At 40.7% G+C, this 24602-nt stretch overlaps 1 protein-coding gene across 1 annotated transcript; it reads right to left on the bottom strand.

Moving 5' to 3' along the window:
• Positions 1-7988: 7988 nt before the first annotated feature.
• hs2st1b (heparan sulfate 2-O-sulfotransferase 1b) lies at positions 7989-23842 on the bottom strand. The gene is made up of 7 exons (XM_005919785.3): positions 23245-23842; positions 19359-19600; positions 16662-16747; positions 16141-16279; positions 15955-16052; positions 12790-12947; positions 7989-12584 (listed from the first exon to the last, which is right to left on the bottom strand). The coding sequence occupies exons 1-7, from the start codon at positions 23366-23368 to the stop codon at positions 12358-12360; spliced, it is 1074 nt and encodes a 357-aa protein (XP_005919847.1). The 5' UTR covers positions 23369-23842; the 3' UTR covers positions 7989-12357.
• Positions 23843-24602: the final 760 nt, after the last annotated feature.

The following is a 24602-nucleotide window of genomic DNA, read 5'->3' on the forward strand; positions in this document are numbered from 1 at the left end:
TTACAAGTGCACATTATAAGGATTCGTTTGCTGTCTTACCCTGGTTTTTACCACTGTTCTACGTGCATTTCACAAAACAGATGCCTGCATGATATTTTGCTCTTTTTGTCATTCATTTTAAAATGGTTCCTAACAGCCTAATCAACCTGCCAGTAGGCAGAGGAGGGCAACACAGAAATTGATAGTAGCCATTCAATGGACTGATAATGTCCAGTTTTGTTGTATTTGCCAAAAAATCTGTGGCACAGCTGTTTATGGACATTTCTTTGACCCCCTTAAAATTGAAAATACATCTCTGTGATCCCGTTTTTAAAAATCTGCATTCTTCTGTAAGAAGTGGTGAGTTTGGGGCTTTAAATTTCACAAAGTATTCAGACAGACTGCATTGTTGATTTCAGCCTTTTCAAGGGATTTGCTGACAATAAAAAGAGTGTAAAATATTGCCAGCCTTAATCCTTAGGCAAATCTGACAACAAAGGGGAAAAAAAAACTACAATGATAATAAAATGGAAGATTTAACGATTACATTTTTGTCAAAGGACCAGTAATCTGGATTTGTTTATTTCTTTGCTGTTGCTTCTAATTACAAACTCGTGCTGTGCAGCCAAACATTCAATCAATGTGTTAAAAGTTTATTAAAATCCAGAAAAAACGAAGAAGAAGAAATCAGATTAGATTGAATTTTGAGCATGGGTGCATAAAATAATGCGTCAGTTAAGAAACAACAACCCACCTCCCCCTGCCTAACAAATCCACCCTGGACTGTGGTTACATCTCTTGCAAAGTTGGGAATTAAATGTTGAATTGCATCATTCAAAGATCTCACCCTTAAAGTCCAGCTTCCTTCCTTCCTGTTTGTTTAAAAAAACACCTAGAGCCAAAAATATTGATTTTCAAAGATCCCAAACTCTGTTCTGAGTAGTTCTGTGGCATGTTCAACCCATCTGTAGTTTTTGTCACTTTGAAAGTGGAACACAAATTTAAATAGCACTCTGAGTGTGTGGTTAAAAGATCTCAAAAGCATCATGCCATGACCCATAAAAACAAAGAAACTATCTATCAGCTGTTTCTAAGGCTTTAGGATTTAAGTGAACTAGGGCTGGGCCATATCATACCATTCATGGTAATACCGGTATAATGTTGAGCAACGATAAGAAAATGAAATATCGCGATAGAATATGGGTAAAACGCGCATGCCTTTGTTTTCATACGTACATGGCGGGGAAAAAAGCATGGCGGCGACGGAGAATGAGAAGGGCGAAAGCGGATCGTTGAATGAAACGGATGAACCAGAATTGGTTTGTAAAAATGGTGCAACTTCAGTGGTGTGGAACACAACAAAGCACTATTTTTGGTAAAGCATGCTAGCGGGCCGTCGTTATTACCGTGTTGTTTGGAAAATAAGGCACACTTAAAATCAATCCTTTGATTTTTCTGAAAATCGACAGTGCCCCTTATAATCCCGTGTGCCTTATGTATGAATTCTGGTTGTGTTTACTGACCTCGAAACGATTTTATGTGCTACACGGCGCTCGAAAATCTGTCAAATGTTTCAGTACGACTTTGCTAAGCTACGAACCCGCACAGCTTGATGGATTGTCGGAGCATTACGGCTATCGTAGGCAGGAGCCTCGCGGAGTGATACGTACTGTGCTTCAACATAATATTACCGTATTGTGTGTGTGTATAACCTCTTTTAAGTTTTGTGGATATTCTACATGGTTATGGTTTTCACTGGAAATGCCTTTTGGTTAAACTGTCAGCAAGGAATTTGCATTTGCACAGTTAAATTTTTATATAACTTTAATGCACATAAAAAACAGCTGCTTGTTTAAGTGAAAATACATTGATGGGGTTTTTTTTGCACTAATACAGTTGTGGAGTTGTAAAGTATTTTGTCTAGTGTCAATTTTATCGTCAGAAATATCGTTATCGCAAATTTTCAAATGTATATCGTGATAAATATTTTTGGTCATATCGCCCTGCTCTAAAGTGAACCACAGTGAAAGCCGTTATCCACAAATGGAGAAAACTGTGATGAGCCTTCCAAGGAGAGGCCAGCCCACCAAAATTACTTAAAGTAATGACGGCTCATCCAGGAGGCCACAAAAGAACCCAAAGAATATTTAAACAACTTGCACATGCCTCATTAAAGACTGCATTTACCAAAAAATATCACGATGGTTCCCAAGACCTTTTGAAAAATAGTCTGTGGCCTGCCCAGACAAAAGCTGAACTTTCTTAAAGGGTTGAGTACCATTAGTATCATGCACTCAGTCAAACATGGTGTTTGCAGTCAGAGATGGGCAGTAATGCGTTACTTGTTACTGCCAAGTAAGTTTTTCAAGTAATGAATAAGGGATTACTATTGCAAAAAAATGTAATTAGATTACTGTTACTTTCCCGTAAGCACGCTGCGATACTGCGTTACTAAAACCGTATTTTTTTTGCGAGAGTATCTCATGACAATGACATAAGCGAGTGCAACGTTCATGGCAACAGCTGTGTGCAGATCAACAGTGGATAATATATCGAGTGTGGGAGAGAGTATGAGCGTGCAGCGTTTAAAGCGTGGAAGTACTGACCTTACTTTGAGTTTGATTCCATAAAAAGTGACAAAAACATTAGCGTCGTTGTGCGTGGGAAGAAAACTTCTCTTTACAGCGAAAAAACCCCCTAAACTTCCAAGCAAGCACCGAGTGTGCTACCACGGAATGGGAAGTTCACAGAGAAACTCGCAGATTCTTCCACTGACCGCTGCGGCACACCTGCACCAGGGCAAACCTCTGCCTACCGTAGTCCTGCTTTACAGGTGAAAATAGAGCAACAGGACCGCTAGTCTTTGATTTTATTTATTTTCTGCTGTGTTTTACTTGCATCTATTTGAAAGACTGAGTGTAAACACAAAAAAATTATTTTATTTTATGTGCTGGAATGTGCAGAAAATAGGTTTAAATGTTAAACAAATTTCTTCCAGTCAGAGAATGTTGCATATAATTACATTTTTGCTTGATGCATAAAGTTAAAAGATTAAAACTAATAAAACAAGTTTTAAAAAGAGACTTTTCCATTTGATTACATTTTGTATGATGGATTATGCAGAAAAAGTATAATTGGGCTGAAAGATCTATCGCTTTATCACCTATTCAGGTTGTAAATTGTGTTTTCAAAAAGTAACTAAGTAATTAATTACTTTTGAAAATAAGTAATCAGTAAAATAACGGGATTACTTTTTGGGGGAAGTAATCAGTAATTAGTTACTGATTACTTTTTTCAAGTAACTTGACCAACACTGGTTGTAGTCTGATGGTCTTGGGCTGCTTTAGCTTGCTCTAAATGATGGAACTATGAATTCTGCTCTGTACCAGAAAATCCTGAAGTAATATCACTTAATGCTCTCAAGCTTAAGCACACCTGGTCTATGCAACGGATGCATAAATGCAATGGAATGGATGACTGAAGTCAAATCTGGACTTAGATCTTCAAAACTTTCTGATTGAGATGCTTTGGTCCAACTTTAAACAAGCTGTCCATACTCAAACCTCTGCAATGTGGCTGAATTAAAAGATTTCTGCAGTGATGTGATGGAAGCACACACATGCACAAAAAAAGTGAAGCCACCTCTTGTTTTCCTGGTGACTACATTTTAAATGGGTTTTATGCTAGCCAAACGATGGGACTTCATATCACTGTGAATTCTGGTTATACTTTGCAAAGCTAGTGTTGGTGTTGGCTGAAAACGCCCCAGGTCTACACATTCATCCATTATGATTGTGTCTGATTTAAAAGAAACAAAGGTACAAACACCGTGGCGGCAGCTGATATGTTTTGTATGAAAGATTTACTCTATATAAAAAATTTTCTGAAAGGTCTAAACTACAACTCAGTGCACCAAGAAATATCACAGTTAAATTATCCGACTATGTGAAGTTTTTTTTAAAAACTTCTTAATCTTTTTTGCTTCATTTTAGCTATTACTTTGAGATTAATGTGAAAATATTTATTTTGTATCAAACAGTATGATTTACTGTAGTTCCCTTTTCTTCTTCTACCCGTCTGATACGATTTTACTGGCTTTTGTTGATTTTAGAACTTCCGTTGATTCATTTAAAAAAGTTTAAAGCTTTCTAAATGGTTCAATCACTCAATTCTGTTCTCTTGTGACTCACTTGATTTTAAAGCATTTATGCAACTTTGATTTTTGTTTAATTTTTTACATGTTTTGGGAGATGTTTGAGATTTTAATTGCACTGTTAAAAATGAGAGCACGTTAGAGTTTTCATTGTTAGACTGAAAGCAATGAGTAGCAAGTTACATTGGTTTGAAAACTGTGGATAAAGACAGCTGGTGGCCATTGTTTACATGTTTGTCTATGGTTCAGTGTGAATCCAGGATCCTCCGCATCATCGCCAGCTAAATGAAAACACTGAGGCATTTTGGTAACAGATCTCAGATCAGCTAGTGCTCAGCTGCTGCAGTCTAATTCACTCATTTAAAGAAACTGTCCTTGATTAGGTTATTATCAAAATCACTTAGCGGTTCAATAAGAGGAGTATGGGGAGGACTGATGGCGATGTGGTGGTACAGTGATATTCTCTGGCATTGAATTGAACGCTGATAGGTTCACATGCTCACCTCATGGAATGCATCTGACAATGAACGGCACAGTGGAAGCAGGAGGTAAAAAGGGGGAGAGACCGTTCTTCATTCAGGCGCTAATTAGAAAAATTAGATCTATGAAAGGCAGGGAGTGATCGAGGCCTTCAACCTACGTCTGTGTACCGCTGTAGCAGCACAAAGAGGAGGCAACAATGAGCACTGAGGAGGAGGAGGAGGGGGGATAAATAATTTAATCCATTATCTACTCTGCAAAGCTCATCAGCACTGCTACACAATGGCCACGATTGAATTGCTGATTGCATTTCTCTCCTACCCTCCAGGAGAAAATGCCCATGCTCCACAATGTTCTCTCAGCCTGCCGGCACAACCAAGAGCAAGAGAAAGACGGAGAGGGAGGGAGGGGGAGAGAGAGATGGAGCAGTGTAGAGTGTCTTCCACCAAGGTCAAACTACAATACAGCAATCTAATTAAGAGTATCAGAGAGTTTCCTGTATGGGGTCAACCTCCCTGTTGTGCTCACTGGCTCATAATGTCCATTAAGAATTAGTTTATGTACTTCAACATGTAAATGACAGAAATGATCCTGATTAAATCTTTTTTACTCTGATCTTTATTACAATACAATTTTAAATGTTACAAGTTTATCTATAAAAAGGCGCATAGCCATTGCCTGTTTAACAAGCGGTATGTTTGCATAGATTACCGTAGAGAGGTGTGTGTGAGAGCTGTACTTTAAACCATGTTAACAGCATGCTTCTGGTTAGTCCGTCACTTAATATATGAAGAGTCCCCAGAGGACAATAATCCTTTTTTGTGTCACCATGGGGGACATTTGGGTTTTTAATATTTCAGCAAGGATGGATTGCAGTTGACTTCAGTAGTACTAGTCCCTCACAGTTTTCACTTTAGTAACACATACACTCACTGGCTATTTCAGTCAGTCCAATGTTCAACTGCTTGTTATTGCAAATATCTCATCTGCCAATTACATGGGCAGCAACTCCACTGTTGTCAGACAGGCTGGTGTGAGTATTTCAGAAACTGCTCATCCTACACATGCATCCGTAGTGTTTACAAAGAGTAGTCAGAAAAATGACAATGACCTATTGATGCCAGAGCTCAGAGGAGAATGGCCAGACTGCTTCGAGGTGATAGGAATTCAGCAGTAACTCAAATAACCACATGTTAGAACCAAGGTATGCAGGAGAGAGCATCTCCGAACACGCAGTAGGTTGAACCTTGAAGCAGATGTTCTACAGCAGCAGACGACCACACAGACTGCCACTTCTGTCAGCTAAGAATATTAAAATGAGGCTAGGATTCACACAGGTTTGCCAAAACTAGACAATATAAGATTACAAAACCGATCCCTGGTCATTCAGATTGCAGGGTCCGAACTTGGCATGAACAACATTAAAAGCATGGATCCATCCGGCCTTCTGTGCATACTTTTTTGCATACTTTGAGCCCCGTATATCTAACTAAGTGTTGTTTAAGGAAATCAGCCTACCTGAGTAATGCTGCTGACCATGTCCATCCCTTTGTAACCACAGTACACCCATCTTCTACTTACCCAGCAGGATAATACTCGCTGCACAAAGGTCGGATCATCTGAAACTGGTGTCTTGAACATGACAATGAGATCACCGTAGTCAAATGGCCTCTACAGTCACCGGATCTTGGTTAAGGGATTTCCATTAGAGGTGAGTGTTTCTGTGCCTGCTGATACTTTAGGGGCCTTTTGGGTCTGCGTGGAGCAAACTGTCATCGAATGTTGATGATTTGATGAGTTGACAGTCACAGATCATTAGCCAATTAACCAATATCGCCAAAGCTATTACATATATTGCCATTATGTTTGGTACATTGCCCTTAGAGGCGGAACCCTACTTTGGTGATCCCCCAGACTTTTCCTCCAAGTTAGTCCAACTTTGTGCTTTTTATTAAATTTTTGAAAGTTTGATGTCTGCCTCGGAATGAACTCTAACAACCTTAGAGAGCCTCTTGCTAAAGCAAAGGTCAAAGCATCACCACCAGGCAAATGATAGACCTTTTATCTGATTCAATTTAATCCAGCCATTGCTCTATCAATCACTCGATAGAGGATTGGTATTTCTGTCAAATTAGATTAAATGTCCTGAATCATTTCTTTTATTGCATCATCATTTATTGCATCATGTTATCAGCAATAAAACAAAGAAACATAAATTTCAGTGTGGACCAAAGAAGTAGAGCAGCTGAGCTACCACGTCACCCCTAAACAGACCCACAGTGAGATATGATGAGACTTAAATAAAACTAAAAAGAAAAATGGTCAAACCTGAAGCACCAGAGACCGAGACCTCCTGACTTTTAGTCCGTACAACGTCTCTCGCTCCAAACTTCTTGGGTCCTATACTCAGTAGCTAAATGTCTTTTATTTTAAGGACAATGGCAGTGACAAGCGATTATTTTCTTCACAGAGCTAAACGTCTATTACTGGTGATATTTAAAAAGTTTGGGGTATTCAGCAAGAGTTATTGCTGTTCTGAAAGAATTTCTGAAACCCTCAAAGACTCCTCCAACCATCTGGATGAAAGAACATTTTGTTTGATGCACACGGCATCAATTCTCTACACGCCTTCCCTTCCCTGTCACCTGCAAGAGTAATGACATCAGGCTCGATTGCAACATACTGATGCTAGCATTTAGCTCAAAGCACTGATGGTCCCTAATTGGCAACGCTCTTGTATAAGTAAAACATGAGTAACACAAAACAATGATGTTCTGTTTTGATCAGCACTTACTATATTTTCTCACTGACACCACAGTAGGAGACATTTGCTTGTTCCTGTCATCCTGGGAGCTGTATTGTCTGGAGCAATAGCTCCAGGTAGGATCTCCCATGCCAAATAAGTCCCAGGGTAGGGACCAGACAATGAGCAATTCAGAAAAGCCCAATGAAATACAGTTCTTGGAACTAGTTAACCTCACCCGGAAGTGGAAAACTGGAGCCCTCACCAAGAGATGGGTGCCAGGCATAGTTTTGGGGTGTGGAGCAGCCTGGGCATGTCCCTTTGGATGTGTTCTGGGATGGCCAACTAGGAAGAGACCCCGGGGTAGACCCAGAACCTGCTGGAGAGATTATATTTCTCATCTGGCTTGAGAATGCCTCAGGATCCCTCGGGAGGAAATGGAAAGTGTGGCCAGAGTAAAAGGATGTCTTGATTACCATGCTTAGCCTGCTGCCACCATGAGCCGTCTTTGGATGTGGAAGATAATGGGTGGACTTTTTTTTGGAATTCATTTCAAAGCGTTTAAAAAGTCTTTCTGTGTGATGAAAAGCACACTTAAATACAATTTACTCCAAAGAAGATATTAAAAAAACAAAAAAACAAATACGCAAATCAAACTGGTTCTTCCAAGTCTAAATAGTGAGGCTAGTCCAAGACTGTGGTAAAGCGACATTCTTTCTACAGCCAGCAGGGGGCGACTCATGGTTGGAAAAAGACGTCCAGGTAAATATAATAGAGAACAACCTTTTTGCTTTTCTGATGACTAAGGTTTAAATTACTGATTCGAGGCCTTATTAAATGCAACATCATGATAATTTTGTAATTTATGATCCTCATTAGAGGCCACAAGCAAGATAAATGGTATTTCTTACTGTGATTGATGTCACAGTAGTTATGTCAATGTTTTGCATCCCTTCATTCATCCATTTTCTTCTGCTTATCCAGTTCAGTGTCACAGAGGCAGCGTACGCCCCGGACACATCGCCAGTCTGTCACAGGGCTAATGCACAGAGTCAGCCAACCGTCTATGATCACATTCATACCTATAGCCAGTTAAGTCTATGGTAAACAGTACAGTGTTCACCGTAGTCATGTTCACCATTTCAGTTTGTGTAGCGAACTGATATTTGCTCCTTAGACAACACTGTTGCTGACGGGAATACTTTTCATTTTAGCACGTGTTTGGTGATGAACCACAGCACTGAAATTCTGGTCAACAGTTTGAGTAAGATCTTTTTTTTTTTTTTTTTGCGTTGACACAATATTTTTAGTGTGATGGTTATTAGTGTATTTTAGGATCACATAAGTGTTTTCAGGCAAGCAGTTTGTGAGTTTCCCCAAACATTACCATGTACTTCTCCTCCATAGAAATGGATGCTTAGCCCCGTGTCTTAAATGTAATGCTGATACTGGAGGGGGTAAACTATCTGTGTAGCCTCAAATAGCTGCTAGTGTGGCTGAAGAGTCTTTGTCTTGTTCAACTATCCTTTTCACATCATGAAATGTCAATGAGTAACAGGCCAGAAGGCAAGAAAGCATTAATGGATGAGTCTGGCGATGCTTTATGATGATGATGGCCTCCATCATTTTCTCTCCCTCCCATCAACTACAATCTATCATCTGCACCAGGCTCCAGTAAAATATCAGGGACACTTGAGGTTTTCTTGGCCCAGAGCCTCTGACATGCTGGCTTAATTTTACCTTCCACTGCAGCGTGGCGCATTTACATAAAACACAGAGAGAAGTAGTACACATAATGGTCCCCTTTGGCCAAGCGCTTTAAGGTCCTGTCCACAGTCCCAGCGAGGGGCAGTCAAGCTGCCTCTGCTCTGCTCTGTTTGTTTTATGGAGCAGTAGTGAAACCACTTTGAGGTCAGCTAGCTGCAAAAACTGTGCTGGGTCTCCTATGGTCTGCTGAAAAAGGCTTCAAAGCCAATCCAGAGGGCCATTTGGAGAGGTCCAGCCAACTTCCATTGACAAAAAGAGGTCATTATTGTGCATACTACATTAGATAATTTCACTTATATCAAAGCTGCTGATCAGTTCTTCTTGCAAAGGAAGAGACAAACCACTAAAAAAAGCCCAACGTGTTCCTGTTTGCAGGAAACTTCAGTCACACATCCTGAATTAATTTGATTGCCGTCATTATGCAAGTACGGCGCAAATTGTCCAAGACCAAGTGAAACTATTTATAGCCGTCACTAGGCCTGTGAGCCAAGTGTGCCTAATGGTGTAATTTGTATTGTTAATGGTAATGCACTGTTAGTTTGTTCCATTTGGCTTTGCACAGGTGCATTAATGTGGGCCTGTTGAAGCGTTGCAGTCAGTCCAAGAACCCATGCTGCTATGTGCAGGTTTTCAGCAGCACCACGGCTCCCTCTTGTGGATCAGAGTGCTTAGAACACAGGCTGGCTTCAAGGTTAAGGAAGAGCAGGTTATTTTTGCTAAACGAAACAAATGAAGTGGTCTTATTGTGATGGGAAGACCTGCTTTAAACCAGAATGTCAACCACAAACAGCTACAAGAGCAGCATAGACTTTTGAAAAATCGTGTTCCTAATTAACCTTCAAGCTCATCAGGCACAATCAATATAGAGTGTAGCCTTTTTTCCTAATTGAGATGAAGTAATTATCAGACTGTATTCATCTCATTAATGAAACAATGTTCCAATATGCCTGCAGCAAAACTGTTAATTGAGTTCTATTTTCTGAGACAGGCAGCCTCTCCTTGTGTCCATGGCCACAAAGCATCAAATGTGGGTTGGGGCCTTTGTGCTCGTCTCTGTGCAGACACAGGAACAGGCTGTGGACTGGTGGAGCATGGTAGTGCTCTCCCCCCACAGACACTTCCCCTCCCCACTGCCTATTCTCCCATCAGAGAGGAGGCAAGAGTTGGTAATACAGCTGACTTCAGCAGATCATCCCGTCCCAGTGTGTTATTTCACGGTTTCAGTGGTTAAGTACTCCCTGTTGAGTAAGATATAGCGAGGCAATTATTCTGTAATTATGGAGCCAAAAGACGAGAAATAGAGTCAAGAGTTACTGGGCTCATGTAAATCACTGTAACGGATCTAAAAAGGGTGCAAAAACAGGCTGGATTGTCCACAAGTACGGTCCAGACCATAAGTATGTGGACAATTACATTTTTCCTTCCTCCAAATCAAGTTGGAGTCAGGTGAAATGACAGAGTTCTCTACTAAAAAATTTAGTAGCTAAGGATCCAGTTATTTCTGAACCTCTCTTGTATGGGTTTAACATGTTTAAAGCTCAAACATATTTCTATCCAATATCCATACTATCCCTGATCCAATAGAATGAAGGTAAGCATACAGAGTATTTGAAACTGTATGCTGATGGATTCTGCAAAACATTTGGCTGCGAAACTCTCAAATATCTAATTTAACGCAAATTCCTATTAATGCAACTGTGAATGTCACTACACTCTACTCATCACCCAACCCACCCATGCGGTTGATACCCGCTCCTCCCCGAGCCAGGTTCTCCTGGAGGTTTCTTCCTGTTAAAAAGAGGTTTTTTTCTTTCCACTGTCGGCAAATTTGGCTCGTGGGGTCTCGTCCATTCATTTGTCTGTAAAACTACACTGATGCAGAATAGCAGACTGAGGTGACTGTTGTCAGGTCACACTATATAAATAAAACTGAACTGATTCATTCACCTGGCGAATATCCCCAGATAGTGATCCAGCTGTTAATGCAGTCAAATGGCTGCTCCAAGATGCCAGTTTCTAAATACGCAATTAGGGGGAAAAACCATCGCTTCTACGCCAGAAGTGGAGAGTGGAAAGTTAGTATTATCCACTAATCCACAATAACCACATTACCAAAGATTGTGTAATTTCTTCATGCTACTGTAATGTTATAGTTTTATCTTCCTTTGTAAAAATCCCTCGCTCTGCTGTCAGTGGACTTGTCTACATCTCAGGCACACGGCCAACATTCATATGAACGTGCTCATAGCTTGGATGGAGTTTATCAACACTTTTGTGTTACTGCTTATAGCTTGATTGCCACTGTTACAGTGTGTGAAATATATCCTGGGTATGTCGAAGTCATTTCATACTGTATCATTTGGTTAAAGTTGCATAAAACAAGTAAATCACCTTTTAAAAGCCAAACAAACTTATTCACAAAATTCATCACACAAACTTGCAGTTATTTGTTTATATTCAGAGTGTTACTGTGGAGAGTGAAAAACAACAGTAATCATAGAAGCAATGCGCCAAAATAAAAGGAAAGTGAATGTGGGATCAGAGGAAAAATAATATTAAAGAAATGTTCTATACATTAATATAAAGGCACTATCAGTTTCTTCTTGCTTGCAGTAGTACTGTACTCAAACATTCCAGCTGTTAGTCATTAGTACCTTTCTCCTACTCCAGGTTGTCCTTTCAGACTAAAAAAACCCAAAAGAACAGCAGCTGTCTTTTAAGAAAAAACATGCACATTAATATCTGTGATAAATCACTGAAATAATGTGTGAAACATGTAAAAATTGAGAAGATCTCTGTGGAATAAAAAATTACCAGTCACGCACCAAAGGATGCAATGATCCAATCTGTTTTCTTTTGCTACAATTTGGTCCAAAAACATGTTAACACAGCATGTAGGAATGTAGCCGTGACCATCTGCACTAAACACTGTTTTGAAGCTGCTGAAGTAGTTGAGGTTTCCTGCTTTTATTTTGAAAGTCCACCCAAACATCAAACATGGTAAAAAACCCTTCTTGTCTTAAGGTTTGGGAAATTCTTTCTCACAGTATAGACTGACACCTTCGTTTTCTCAACAGCTGCACTAGCAATAAAAAAAGTAGAAATTTCACCACAGTGTCTGAAAGGATTTCCCAACTAGACCCCAGTGAAACCAGCACTGCTTAATGTCTCGTACTTTCCCAGTGTACACGACTTGTCCCTGTGCAGCTTTGTTAATGCTTTTCTGTTGACACTTTTAGTTCACTTTGGGGTAGATCTTTTCATAGAAGAAGCTCTGTGCAAGGACAAAGAGTTCTCCGTCTTTTTCCCTGACGGCGTGGGCACGCACAAACTGAAACTGTTCAAGTGCAAACTCGTAAAATTCATTTTCGATTTTCCAGATGTTTGACTGCTGCAACTTGGCTATTGTCTCTTTGGTGGGGGGCTTCTTCTCTGTGGTCTTCCTAAGGTGGGATTTCTTTCCTGGAGGAACACAAGAAGGTTTAATGATTCCAGGTAGCATGTTGTTACTGCTCTACTAAAAAAAGCATTCAGTCAGTTAAGTGTAAATTGAGACCAGGAAAAGGATTCGTCATATAAAAGTAACTCCAGTACTGACAGGGCTCGTTTTAAGGGCATCACAGCCACAAATAAGAAGTAACAGTATGAATTTGTGTTTTGTTGCTACCTGTTCTGTAGAGATCTGTGGCTCCCTTAAAGAAGCGTGGGAGTGCTGCTTCCAGGATCATGATGAAGTCCTCGAGTTCCTCCGTTACTCCCACTAACAGGTACTCATTTACCAGGTTGTATTTGGCCTGTTCCAGAGCCCATCTACTGCCCGCGTTCCTGCACAAGAAACGGAGATCACAGTGTGATTGAGTTTAATTTGGATCGCTTCATCTGAAGGCCAGGCTTTTCTTCTGTTACTTATCTACGTCTTTGACATCACTGCACAATACTCCCTAGCGATAGGTGGGTTTTATGCAAAGACTGAGCAGCTTTCTTGAATTCTGCCGTTCTTATTTTCATGCTAGCGCTCTTCCAGCAAACTCTAAATGTTCTCAGTGATGAGCAAAGCCGTTGTTGCATTTAAAGAGCACAATGTCCAGGAATGCTGATCATTAAAAGAAAATGACTACATGAAAGGAAAAATGTCAAACTGCATGCATTAGTAACAAGGTTACTGTGATCACACTCATTTACTGTTTAATTCTTAATAATGAAAATGAATGACTCAGTTTATTTATTATTTATTTGAAAATAATCAAAATAATCTCCAAAGGGAATTCAAAGTCATTTCCAAACTGTACTGAGTAATTATGATTTTAGTCACATTTCTAATTTCACTGTACAAAAAGCTAAAAATATACATATTCCTATTGTTGAGGTGAAATTTTAGAATAATGCTGACAAAAAAAATCTGTCTTAGGCTTTCACAAGACATTTGAGGGTTATGAGGATGAATGATGAATGTTTTTCTTCTTTTGGAGGATAGGGAGGCTTTAATGAGAAGATCCTAGGTTGGACATATATAAATACTGCTTCTGCCACAGGCTGTTCAGTCACTAATCAGTCTGAGTACACAGATTGTGGACTATATATCTATATATGTGCTGTTTACATCGTCTGTGTAATATGTGATTAGTGAGGAGAAAAAACCCCAAACAGAACTATACCATATCCTCATCACTGTTTACAAACAACAGATGGAGCCTTTTCTTTCACTCAGCTTGGAGAAAGAATAAATTGTCACACTGCGACTAATTCAAAACAGTCATCTAACATTTTATAACAGACACTGACAGTTAATTACACTTTAGTAGATAGTTAATTACATTACATTCAATTAATCCTTACATTAAGATTCTATTAAGATGTAATGACACTCCTCCATGACTCACTACCTTATTCGTGTTGGAGGGGTTTGTGTGTCCCAGGGGCTATCTCTGGGTGAGGGAGCAGACAAATAGCGATTCAAAAACCCCTATAAGTGAAAGATCTAGGAAACAGCTCACGCTGCCCGGGATAGGGTTACCAGGGACGAGTATTTCAGTACCCCTTCAGCTTGCTGCCACTATGTTGGAGTTTTTCCCAGTGAACAAGAGGGTTTGGTTCCCTGAGCCTGTTTCCCTTTCGTTTGCCCTTATGCCCCGAACGACAGTTTAGAGTACCAGACCTTCTTGGTATCCGTGGGTGGGTGGAGTGCTTGAGGGTGTTCCACCTGGGGGCTCCGTCGTCTCACTTGGAGACTTGAACGCTCATGTCAACAACGGCAGTGAGACCTGAAGGGGCGTGAAGGGAGGAACGGCCTCCCAGATCTGAACCCTAGCGTATCCATAAGTGCACGTGGAATCACGACACCCTAGGTCACAGGTTGATCATCGATTTTGTAAATGTATCATCAGATCTGCAGCAGTATGTTCTGGACACTTGGGTGAAGAGAGGTGCTGAACTGTCAACTGATCACCACCTGGTGGTGTGTTGGACCCTGTGGCAGGGATGATACTGGAGAGACCTGCGGGCCCCTAAAGGTATAGTGAAGGTGCGCTAAGAATGCCTGGTAGAGGCAATGCTGCAAGGCTGTCTTGGTTATCAATGCCTCTACAATGTTGTTGGAGGTTAGAGGCCATACCTCTGGAATGGATCTTTAAGAAGAGGAAACTGGACAGTGTGCTCCAACTATAGAGGGATCACAGTCCTCAGCCCCCCCAGGAAAATCTATGCCAGGGTGCTGGAAAGGAGAGTCTGTCCGTTAGCTGAACCTCGGATACAGGAGGAAATATGTGGTTTGCGTCCTTTTCACGGAACACTGGACCTCTTTAATCTCTTTACCCTCTCGAGATTACTTGAGGGTACATAGGAGTTTGCACAACCAGTCTACATGTGTTTTGTGGACTCTGAAGAAGGCGTTTCACCGTGTCCCTCTGAGTCTTCTGTGGAAAGTGCCTCGGAAGTATAGGGCTTCTGGCCCATTGCTACGAGCCATTTGATCCTTGCAAGAGCTTGGTTCGTATAGCCGGCAATAAGTTGGACTTGTTTCCAGGTGGGTGTTGGACTCCGCCTTTGTCACTGATGCTTTTCATAATTTTTAGGGGACAGAATTTCTAGGCGTAGCCAAGTGGTGGAAGGCTTTCATTTGGGCGATCTCAGAATCTCATCTCTGCTTTTCGCAGATGATGTGGTTCTGATGGCTTCGTCAGGTGGTGGCCTCCAGCTCGCACTGAAGCAGTTCACAGCTGAGTGTGAAGCAGTGGGAATGAGCAACTCCAAGTCTGAAGCCATGGTCCTCTGAAGCTCACAATTGATGGGAGCGAGCGATCGACAGACGGATTGGGTCCGTCGTGGTGAAGAGAGAGCTGAGTGTAAAGGCAAAGCTCTGTATTTACCGGCCGATCTACATTCCTACCCTCATCTACGGTCACGAGCTTTGGGTAGTGGCTGAAAGAATGAGATCATATATACAAGAGGCAGAAATTAGCTTTCCTCAAAGGGTGGCTGGCGTCTCCCTTAGAGACAGGGTGATGAGTTCAACCATCTGGTAGGCCCTCAGAGTAGAGCCACTATTCCTCACTTTGAAAGGAGTCATTTGAAGTGGTTTGGGCATCTGACAAGGATGGCTCCTGGGTGAGGTGTTCTGGGGATGTCCCATTGGGAGGACGCCCTGGGGCAGACCCGGGACATGCTGGACATGCACCCTCTCTACATTTATTTGTATTTCCCATTTTGTCCCTTCGAAACGACTTCTGCTCTGCGCCACTGCTGCATCCCGTTGATGCTAAGCTAGCAGCCTAAACAGGAGTTGTAGCAGTTCAGAGAAAGAGAATGATCGGGCTGTCAGGTGCAGCCCACTCACCAGCACTCTGAATAGTGACCACAGAAGAAAGGGATCTGCAACCACAGTTTCTCCGGAGCACAGTCAGACCCACCTGATGACACACACTCATCAAAGGTCTGAAACACAATGCGAAACACTTGTCATTGTATTATCCAGACAAAAAAACAGGTCATTCGAAAAGGATGCAAGCTGTAAAAGAAGCACCTTCTTGTCTCCTTGTTTCCTTCGTCGAAGGCCTGGTCTGTAGTCATCTCCAAAACGTAAAAAATAGTAGTACGATACAAGGCGCTCTATGGGATCACGCACCACATTGATGTACAGTGGTTTACCTTTCACGCCATGTCTGAACAAAAAGAAAAGGGAGGGCACATTCTTTAAAATCTTTCAAGACTTAATTTATACTTCACTGCAGCAGCACATGAAGCTGTGCTGCTGAATTTTATTGCATTCAAAAAGCATATTCTCCCTAGTGAAAGCATGGAGCAGCATCAGGGAGTGAGAGTGCAAGTTAACCGAATCTCTCTCACTGAGAAACACTTAGACCATTAGAATAATTACCTGTGATCACAGAGATGATAGTGTCAGGGGAGATAAGGACAACAATGCCATTAATCAACACTAAAGCACATGTTAGCGATCAATACGTGACCTCCCTTTATCTGCTCTGCTGGCTGTTTGTAACTAATCTGGATATTAATGGTATTACAGGAAATGAAGGGCCTTACTTTGAGAAGTCCAGATAAGCTACATGGCCGTGGTAGAAGCCGGGCTTCATCTCTCTCCATGAGGTGACGTTCCTGACAAAGCGCACCTGGAGACAAAGATAATGGAAACTAATTACGGAGCCGCGGGGAAACGGAGCCACAACAGAAATGTTTGTGCTACATGTTGCTACAAACTTTACTCAGTTACAGCGCAGAGTTCAAATACAGCAAAAGTGTCAACCCTTCCCAATGAACAAATGAGCATTTGCATTCCTATTTACAACTGGAACACATTTTGATAATGAATAATAAATACTAATAATTTTTGGTCATGTGACAGGGTGGAGCCCTGGAGGTCAAAACACTGTTATCCAGGCATGTTTTTATCCATGCATGTTTTTGGTCTGGATGAGTCACAAAAGCTGCTGTTTAAGGAGAAGAAGTTCAAAGTAGAATGTCAAAGTAAAAACAAGCGTTAAGTAGCTAATGTCCATCCATTTTCTAAACCACTTATCCAATTTAGAGGGCTTGAGCCTAACCCAGCTGTCACAGAGGCAGGATACATACCGAACAGGTCGTCTGTCAGTCCACTGAACGGCTAACATAGAGAGACACAATCGCACTCTGATCTAACATGCGTGTCTTCAGCTTGTGGGAGGAAACTGGAGTACAGAAATTCTTTATCATAAAGATACTACAGAAATGAAACATGAGTATTAATGGTGTAAACATCACATCATGATAACGTAATGATCTAAAACTCTGAGATTACTTAAAATGTGTTTATGTAAGCTTGAAAAGAAGTTCTTACTTAAATAAGGCACATAATCTGGTAACATTAAAAAAATTATTTCAATCAAATTCTGGCACCGACGTCTGTATAAAAGGTTCCTTAAGCTGTAACACTGTGTTCAAACAGTGTTCGGATGAAATGAAGATGATTAAATTGTGTGTCTACTAAAAGGTTTCTAAGGAAACTGCACATGGAGCACTAAAACACTGGAAAGTGGATCAGGTGGAACCAAAGCACAAATCACTGAAAATTACTTCATAGATTCATAGAATTTTCTAAATAGAGAACAAAAGCCTCTAAATAGAAAGAATACTGTCAAAGAAAGGCCGTTTACATGCTGAGAGGACGAGCAGCATCTGTGACCAAATGCTGAGGAGAGCAAACAAGGCCAAAAACTTTGAGAGAGTTAAGAAAGACAGATTTAGATGTGAACAAAACTTTATTACAGAAAAGTGAAATGTAAGGACACATAGAGAATTATACCACAGCATATCAAGCCCACAGGGAAACAGGGTGATGGGAATATTGAAATCTTCTGGAATAAAACTGGTTCTTGAATGCTGCAGTCAGGAAAACAAAACAGAAGCAAACAAACACTAAGCTAATATGAAGTTCAGGGACTTTTTGTGCCCAAGGCACAACACAAGACCTCATTCACATTTGCAATCATATCTGCTTGTATGAACAGTATTCAGTATACAACAGCCCACAGTTGGAGTTATAAAACCAAGCATGACAGAAAGACTGCAAACATACTGGCGTCGCAGACGGTGACGTGCTGAATCACAATATGTAAACACTCTTAGCATATAACGCATCGCTTATAAATGTATTTCATCACAGACACCAAAACCAGCAGTGTTGATAAATATAAACCAAATCTAACCTAATAAAAACAGTCTAATATGGGTGATTAATATCACCCTACACTATTAATAAATATCACAAAGTCAAACATACCTTGGCTGGACTGGATGTTTTAACTTGATACAAAAGTGTTCATATATAAAAATGACTCTTGGCCGTGACGGGACTGCAGACTGTTGTTTACCCTCGTATGTGTGCGCGCGCGCGTGTGCGTGTGTGTGTGTGTGTGTGTGTGTGTGTGTGTGTGGTGGGGGTGGTGAGTAGGTGCGAGCCTGTTGTGAGACGGCAGACAGGATATTACATTGGCAACTACAAATAACACCACTATAGCTTCAGGTCATTTACACTGTGTGAACTGAGCTGCTCTCAGCAGTAAACATTCACTAAGAGTAACAGGATGCGGAGAAAGACACAGACAATTCTCAAACCAAAATATCATCAGGTTTCATTATTTTCAACGTGCAAACAAACACACCGGAGAGAGGGATTCATTAACAGACAACAGCCGCAGATGATTTTCCCTTCCACCACCACAGAGTACCTTTTTCATGAGTGATGTGGATCATCAGAATAGCATGAAATTGGCAACTCTGTTTATTACAAGTGTTATTAATGAGAATAAGAAATGCAGCAATGTGCCAACACTGGCACAAAAGCAGGAAAGGGGATCGCTTGCAAGTAAACAAGGAAGCAAACGGGATACTAAATGTTAAAACTTTAAAAACACATTTTGTCTGACCTGAAGATTGCACATTCTTAAATATTCTCTCTAGGACTTCAGCATGTAAGAGTTGCAGAAATATGTCAAAAACAAAGTTAGCTCAACCTAGTGAGATGAGGGACAATAATGAATATTTCTAAGATACAGAAGAAACATTAGTGGAAAATACTCCAGGACCACATTTCAGCGGAGGAACCCGAGCATGATCTCAAAATCTTACATCGTGTCTGCGATCTGTCTAGGTATAGAAGCATAAACAGAGCCTTTAAAAATGTATTCCTGCGCAAAATATAATAAACGTTACTCTGTCATTTTGGCTGAGTGTGTGAGGTCTTACTTGGTCTTGTAGAGACATGACAGGGTTGTTCTTGGTTGTGTTGATGTGCAGAACGTGGAAGCGATTCTTCCCACACAGGTCGTAGGCGATGTTAGTGAAGGACGTGCTGGCTGTTTTGGGCACTCTGTTGTAGATGATGACCGTGTCGTCGTTTTCTACTATCGGCGGAACTTCCCGCCCACCCCCGTATTCGCTGTGACGCTGCTCTACTTCGGCCACCTCGTGTCTGGCTATGGTGCGTTCTGAACAAGCAAGTAAACACAGTCTGTTGTTAACATTTTAATTATACAGCGCACAACTGAATAAGCACAATATTATAATATTCGATTTAGCACTAAAAAAGGACAGTCACTCCAGCTTATCACACCACCATGAAATAGTCAGTCAGTAGTTTTAGGTAGCAATTTGCATGCCAGGTAGCTGGATGTTGTTCGAAGAGATTTATTTAACCTTTATGTCTTCCTATTCGTCTTCTTTGTATTTGCTGATTAGCTAAACAGCTGGAATGAGTGAGGAGCAGGAGCAGACTGGCAGCTGCCAGATGAAATAAACCCTGAGATGAGATTCTCCCCTCCCACAGGAACATGGCATAAGGCCAGTGAAGCTTGTTAGTTAGCATGCCTTAATTAAAGAAAACAACAAGTCCTTCAAAGCACAATAACATCAAAACAAGTAATTAGGCTTTTGATGATAACATTGACAGGAGGCATAATTAAAGGTGTTTTCTCCCTCTTTTTTTCTCCACTGCAATGTTAATTAAAGACAATTACGCGAATGGCCTTGTGTCTCTTAGACCGGATGTGTGGCGCTCAGTATGCTGCAACATCCAGCAAATCCTTTACTGTCTGACATGATGAAGGCTGATGAAGCTCAGGGGGTGGAGGCTGTTTGAGTTCCTTTTGTCTCCATTTTAAGGCAGATGGATGGTCACTTATATTAAAGATTAAAGAAAATGGGATGCGTGCATATTTTTCTGTTAGGCGTGTGTTCCTGGTAACTTATTTACGGGTTGATTAAATGGAAGAAAAAATAGTCAGACCAGTCTTTAAGCAAGAACGACAGTGAAAGCAGTCCAAATTGAGCACAGTGTAAATGGTGAGGTTAAACTAATGCATTTGTATTTAATGAGAGCCGCTTGAAAGCATATTTTGTATGACGTAAAAATGTCAAAATGCCGTTGAGATGGCTATGGAGCCGAATCTGGAACAAAATCTTTCTCAAGAAAAAAGATTAAACTGAGTACACTGGCAGGCGTCAGTGCTACTCAGCATCCTAGTAGATACACATATGACTTCTTGTTATCGAATTCAGAAGATTTTCAGGGAACCTTTGATGGCTGAGGAATAAAAATACTGAAACTACAACTTCAACAGTTTATTCAAACTAAAAAAAACATGTACAGTTATTTTTTCTGTGTTAATTTCCTGTAAGCATTAATTACTTTCATCTTTACTTTGATACAGTATAACTTTTGATATTTAAGATCAGGATTTTTTCAGTTGGAAATTTTATGTTTGCAGATTTGGGTGTGTTTTTAGCCTTTTAAATCATCTTTGATTGATGAGTTTTGGCCTTGATCTCGCAGGGCGTCAATGTGGCATTAACTGAGAGAAGGGTCCAATCATGAGCAATGACTTCAGATATGTTGTGGAATGCACACAATGTCTGTGTAGGTTCTCAGTCATCCAGGTCATGGAAATTTAAGGCACTTGGAAAGAAAAGCGACTGGACTTCCTCTTTGAAGAGAAAGGAAACCTCAACATTGAAGTTTACTGGAAGCCCACACACCCAGATCAGTACCTATTCTTTGACTCCCACCACCCTCTGGAACACAAACTTGAAGTAATCAGGACCCTGCAACACTGAGCCAAAAACATTCCCTCTAAGCCAGAAGGGAAAGAAAGGGAACACACATAGGTAAAGAAAGCTCTTAAAATATTACACCAACTAAGGAGAAAATGAATGACAAACAGAACAATATTGTTATCTCTTATGTAGCAAGTTTATCAAAGAAACTCGGGAGAATCTTCTCCAACTATGACATCCCAGTATACCTCAAACCCACCAATACACTCAGACAAACACTGGTTCTTCCCAAGGACAAAACTCCTAAACAAAAACTAAACTACGTAATATATGCTGTTTTCTGCATCGAGGAACGCTCAGACCTCTACAGTGGAGAAAACAAAGAGCCAGTCCATAAACACATGGCACAACACGGAAGAGCCACCTCAACAGGACAAGACTCAGCTGTACATCTGCATCTAAAAGACAAAGAAGACAGATGGACTGAAAGAGCCATCTACAGTGGCTTGCAAAAGTATTCGGCCCCCTTGAACTTTGCAGTTATTTATTTGTAAAAAATGTTTGGAATCACGTATGATTTTCGTTCCACTTCTCACGTGTACGCCACTTTGTGTTGGTCTTTCACGTGGAATTCCAATAAAATTGATTCATTTTGCAAGCCACTGTATGTGCACAGAGGGGGTGGCTTACAACACCAACTGTCTGCCACCCGCAATCCAGTGTTGAGATCCCTTCCGAAGCACCTTAACACCCACTCATGTCACTTGATCTCAATAGGTCACAGGACAGGGTGAGGCAAGGTCTTAAAATGGTTTCACCCAATACCTCTGTTAATAATGACCCACACCCTTTTTCATACCTTGGCTCATGTGATGAGTCTACGACCCTCTTAAGGGACAACTCCCAATACAGCTTAAATAGCTGGGACTCTCTGCCATTTGGACTTAAAACTGAAGAAGCTTCTCAAATGAGAGGTGAAACATCTTCTATTCTATTGTATTCATTTGTATTATTTTAAACATTAAAATACTTAATTATCACTTCCACAACATCTGCTTGATTAGGCTTATAAAATGCGGATGACCAGGGTTAATTTTCTTGGTTGCCAGGGCGACACATCCCCTCTGAATAAATTTAGTCAAAAAAATGTGATAATTATTATCCTTGAATATAAACTAATAAGATTTATTATAAGTCACTATTTCACATTTTGCTGTGAGCACATATTCCCGATATACACGTGTACAGCTCGCTTCAATCAAACTTTATTAGTAAGTGATGAAAAACACTGTTTGTGTTTATCTTAGAAGTCCATTGCACAAAACTACTACTAATCTCCTGGTTTCTAAACGGATATAGCCTCCAGTGTCAGCGTTTTTCAGTGTCCCAAATTTCTTCTAAAGTTGGGAAACGAGCTCAAACTTGCAGACACACAGAGCCAAATGAAGATCAGATCCTGCTGTAGATGATTTGGCCTCACAGAGCTCCCATAAACAGGGAAAACCCTGTGCTTGAAGGGATATACTTCTGATGGGTGGAAAAATATGGATTTCCATCAAAATCAAAATTAAAACATACTGGCGTTGTTTTCAGGTTTATCCTTTTCCAATTAGGTCAAATCCGTGTACACAATTAGCCTGGGGAGGCTTTGGTGCATAAGCTTATTGAGACTGGAATATCTATGTATGTGTGTCACATGTCTATGTTGATAAACACTACTCTTCTAAATTATCTTACAGTCTTACAATCTGATGATAATAACAAAGAGTATAATAAACACTGAATTCAATAATAAGCAAAGCCACTATGGAAACTAGCTGAAACCAAACTGAACTGAAAATAAAAATGAAAATAAATTGATCACAATAACGTCGATGTTTGAGGACTTTCAGCATTGTTATGTAAATGATTTTTAAGTTTTAAAAATCTCCTGACTTTTTTCCTATAATGTAATTTTTGGTAAAAACTTGTCCGAATGTTTTCACTTTTTATAAATTACAAATTCTATGTTGCATTGCCTCAGTTTTCAAGCCTCAATAAGCTGGGTTACTAGGTGAACCCACCTTTGCTGTGGTCTTACCTAGTTTGGCTCTGGACTCGTCCAATTTCTGGATCTGATTCTCGATCAGCAGCATCGCCACTCCGAATGCCAAAACAGCCAAAAGCTGGATCTTCGGCAGCATCATGATCCTTAAAATCCCCATCAAACAACCGAATGAATCATGCCGTGGATGCCGGTAGCTTCAGGTTTCACATCCACTGATAACGTTTAACCCAGCACAAGCGTCTGCTGCTGGAAACTGGACTGACTCGGATGTTTTGATTTATATATTGCAAATCGAAATCCGGACGCCGAGGTTAGTTGATGAGCATCATTAGTAGATATAGAGCTCAGCAGCCATCCTGCAGGGTTAACTCAGCGTTAGCAAAACAAACTAACAGCAGCTAGCTCCGTGCTAACACTGGCCAACCTCACACCACCGGCATATTTCAAAACCAGCTTCGCTGTTCGTGTTTTATTTTGGACTTAACCTGCTTTGCCAACCGCGAGTTCGTGCTGAGCTCACAGACATGAAGGCAGTGACACACAGGTGACTGCATGAAAGATAACCGAGTCCAAACTAAGCTTCTAGCAGGAGTGTCGCTTCTTCTTCATCCTGTGTTTTCATTGGACAACCTCAGAAGAACTCTAAAGGCTCATGTCGCCACCTACTGGACGGCAGTGTGTGCAACAATTATTCCCCACAATGCATAGAGAAAGTTCACAAGATGTTAGTGAGACAATCTGTTTTGTATGATTTGGAAATGGTGGCGCTGACAAAAAGACAGGAGGCTGAGATGGAGAAGGGTCACTGGGAGTGACCAGAATGGACAGCATTAGAAACATGTCAGAAGGACAGTTCAGGACAGGTGCTTACAGAGTTAGAGAGGCAAGGCTGAGATGGTGTGGACATGTGCACGGAAGAGAGAGCGCATACAGTGAACAAAGGTTGCTGAAATAGAAGCTGCCAGGCAATAGAAAAAGCAGAAGACCATACAGAAACAGGAGGGTGCTTGGGATAGGGTGGGTAAGGTAGATGATCCATTCCTGCCCTAAAGGGACCAATCAAAAGAAGACGAGATGGAAAATAAGTAAAGGTTAGAACCACCATGCTTAGCCCAACAGTCCAATAGATATATAAAACCTTAATTTTGCTGTCTTTAAAGATGGTTCATCATCACTGACTATACAAAAACCATATTTAAATTCTTACACTGCTGTTTCTGTCACAATCTAAGAGGTATAGTTATGCATGTAATTTAATAAATGTAGAATTTGTTTAGTTTTTTAGCAAACAAAGTCAGTAAATAAACTCAATACAATAGTTCAGATATACACGATTCATTAAAACAACCCAACAAACATATATTTGTGGTATGTAAATACACAGAAAGTTT

The sequence above is a fragment of the Haplochromis burtoni genome, unplaced genomic scaffold (assembly GCF_018398535.1).
Source record: "Haplochromis burtoni strain Fernald_Lab_line unplaced genomic scaffold, NCSU_Asbu1 Contig_13, whole genome shotgun sequence".
In the NCBI taxonomy this organism is placed as follows: domain Eukaryota; kingdom Metazoa; phylum Chordata; class Actinopteri; order Cichliformes; family Cichlidae; genus Haplochromis; species Haplochromis burtoni.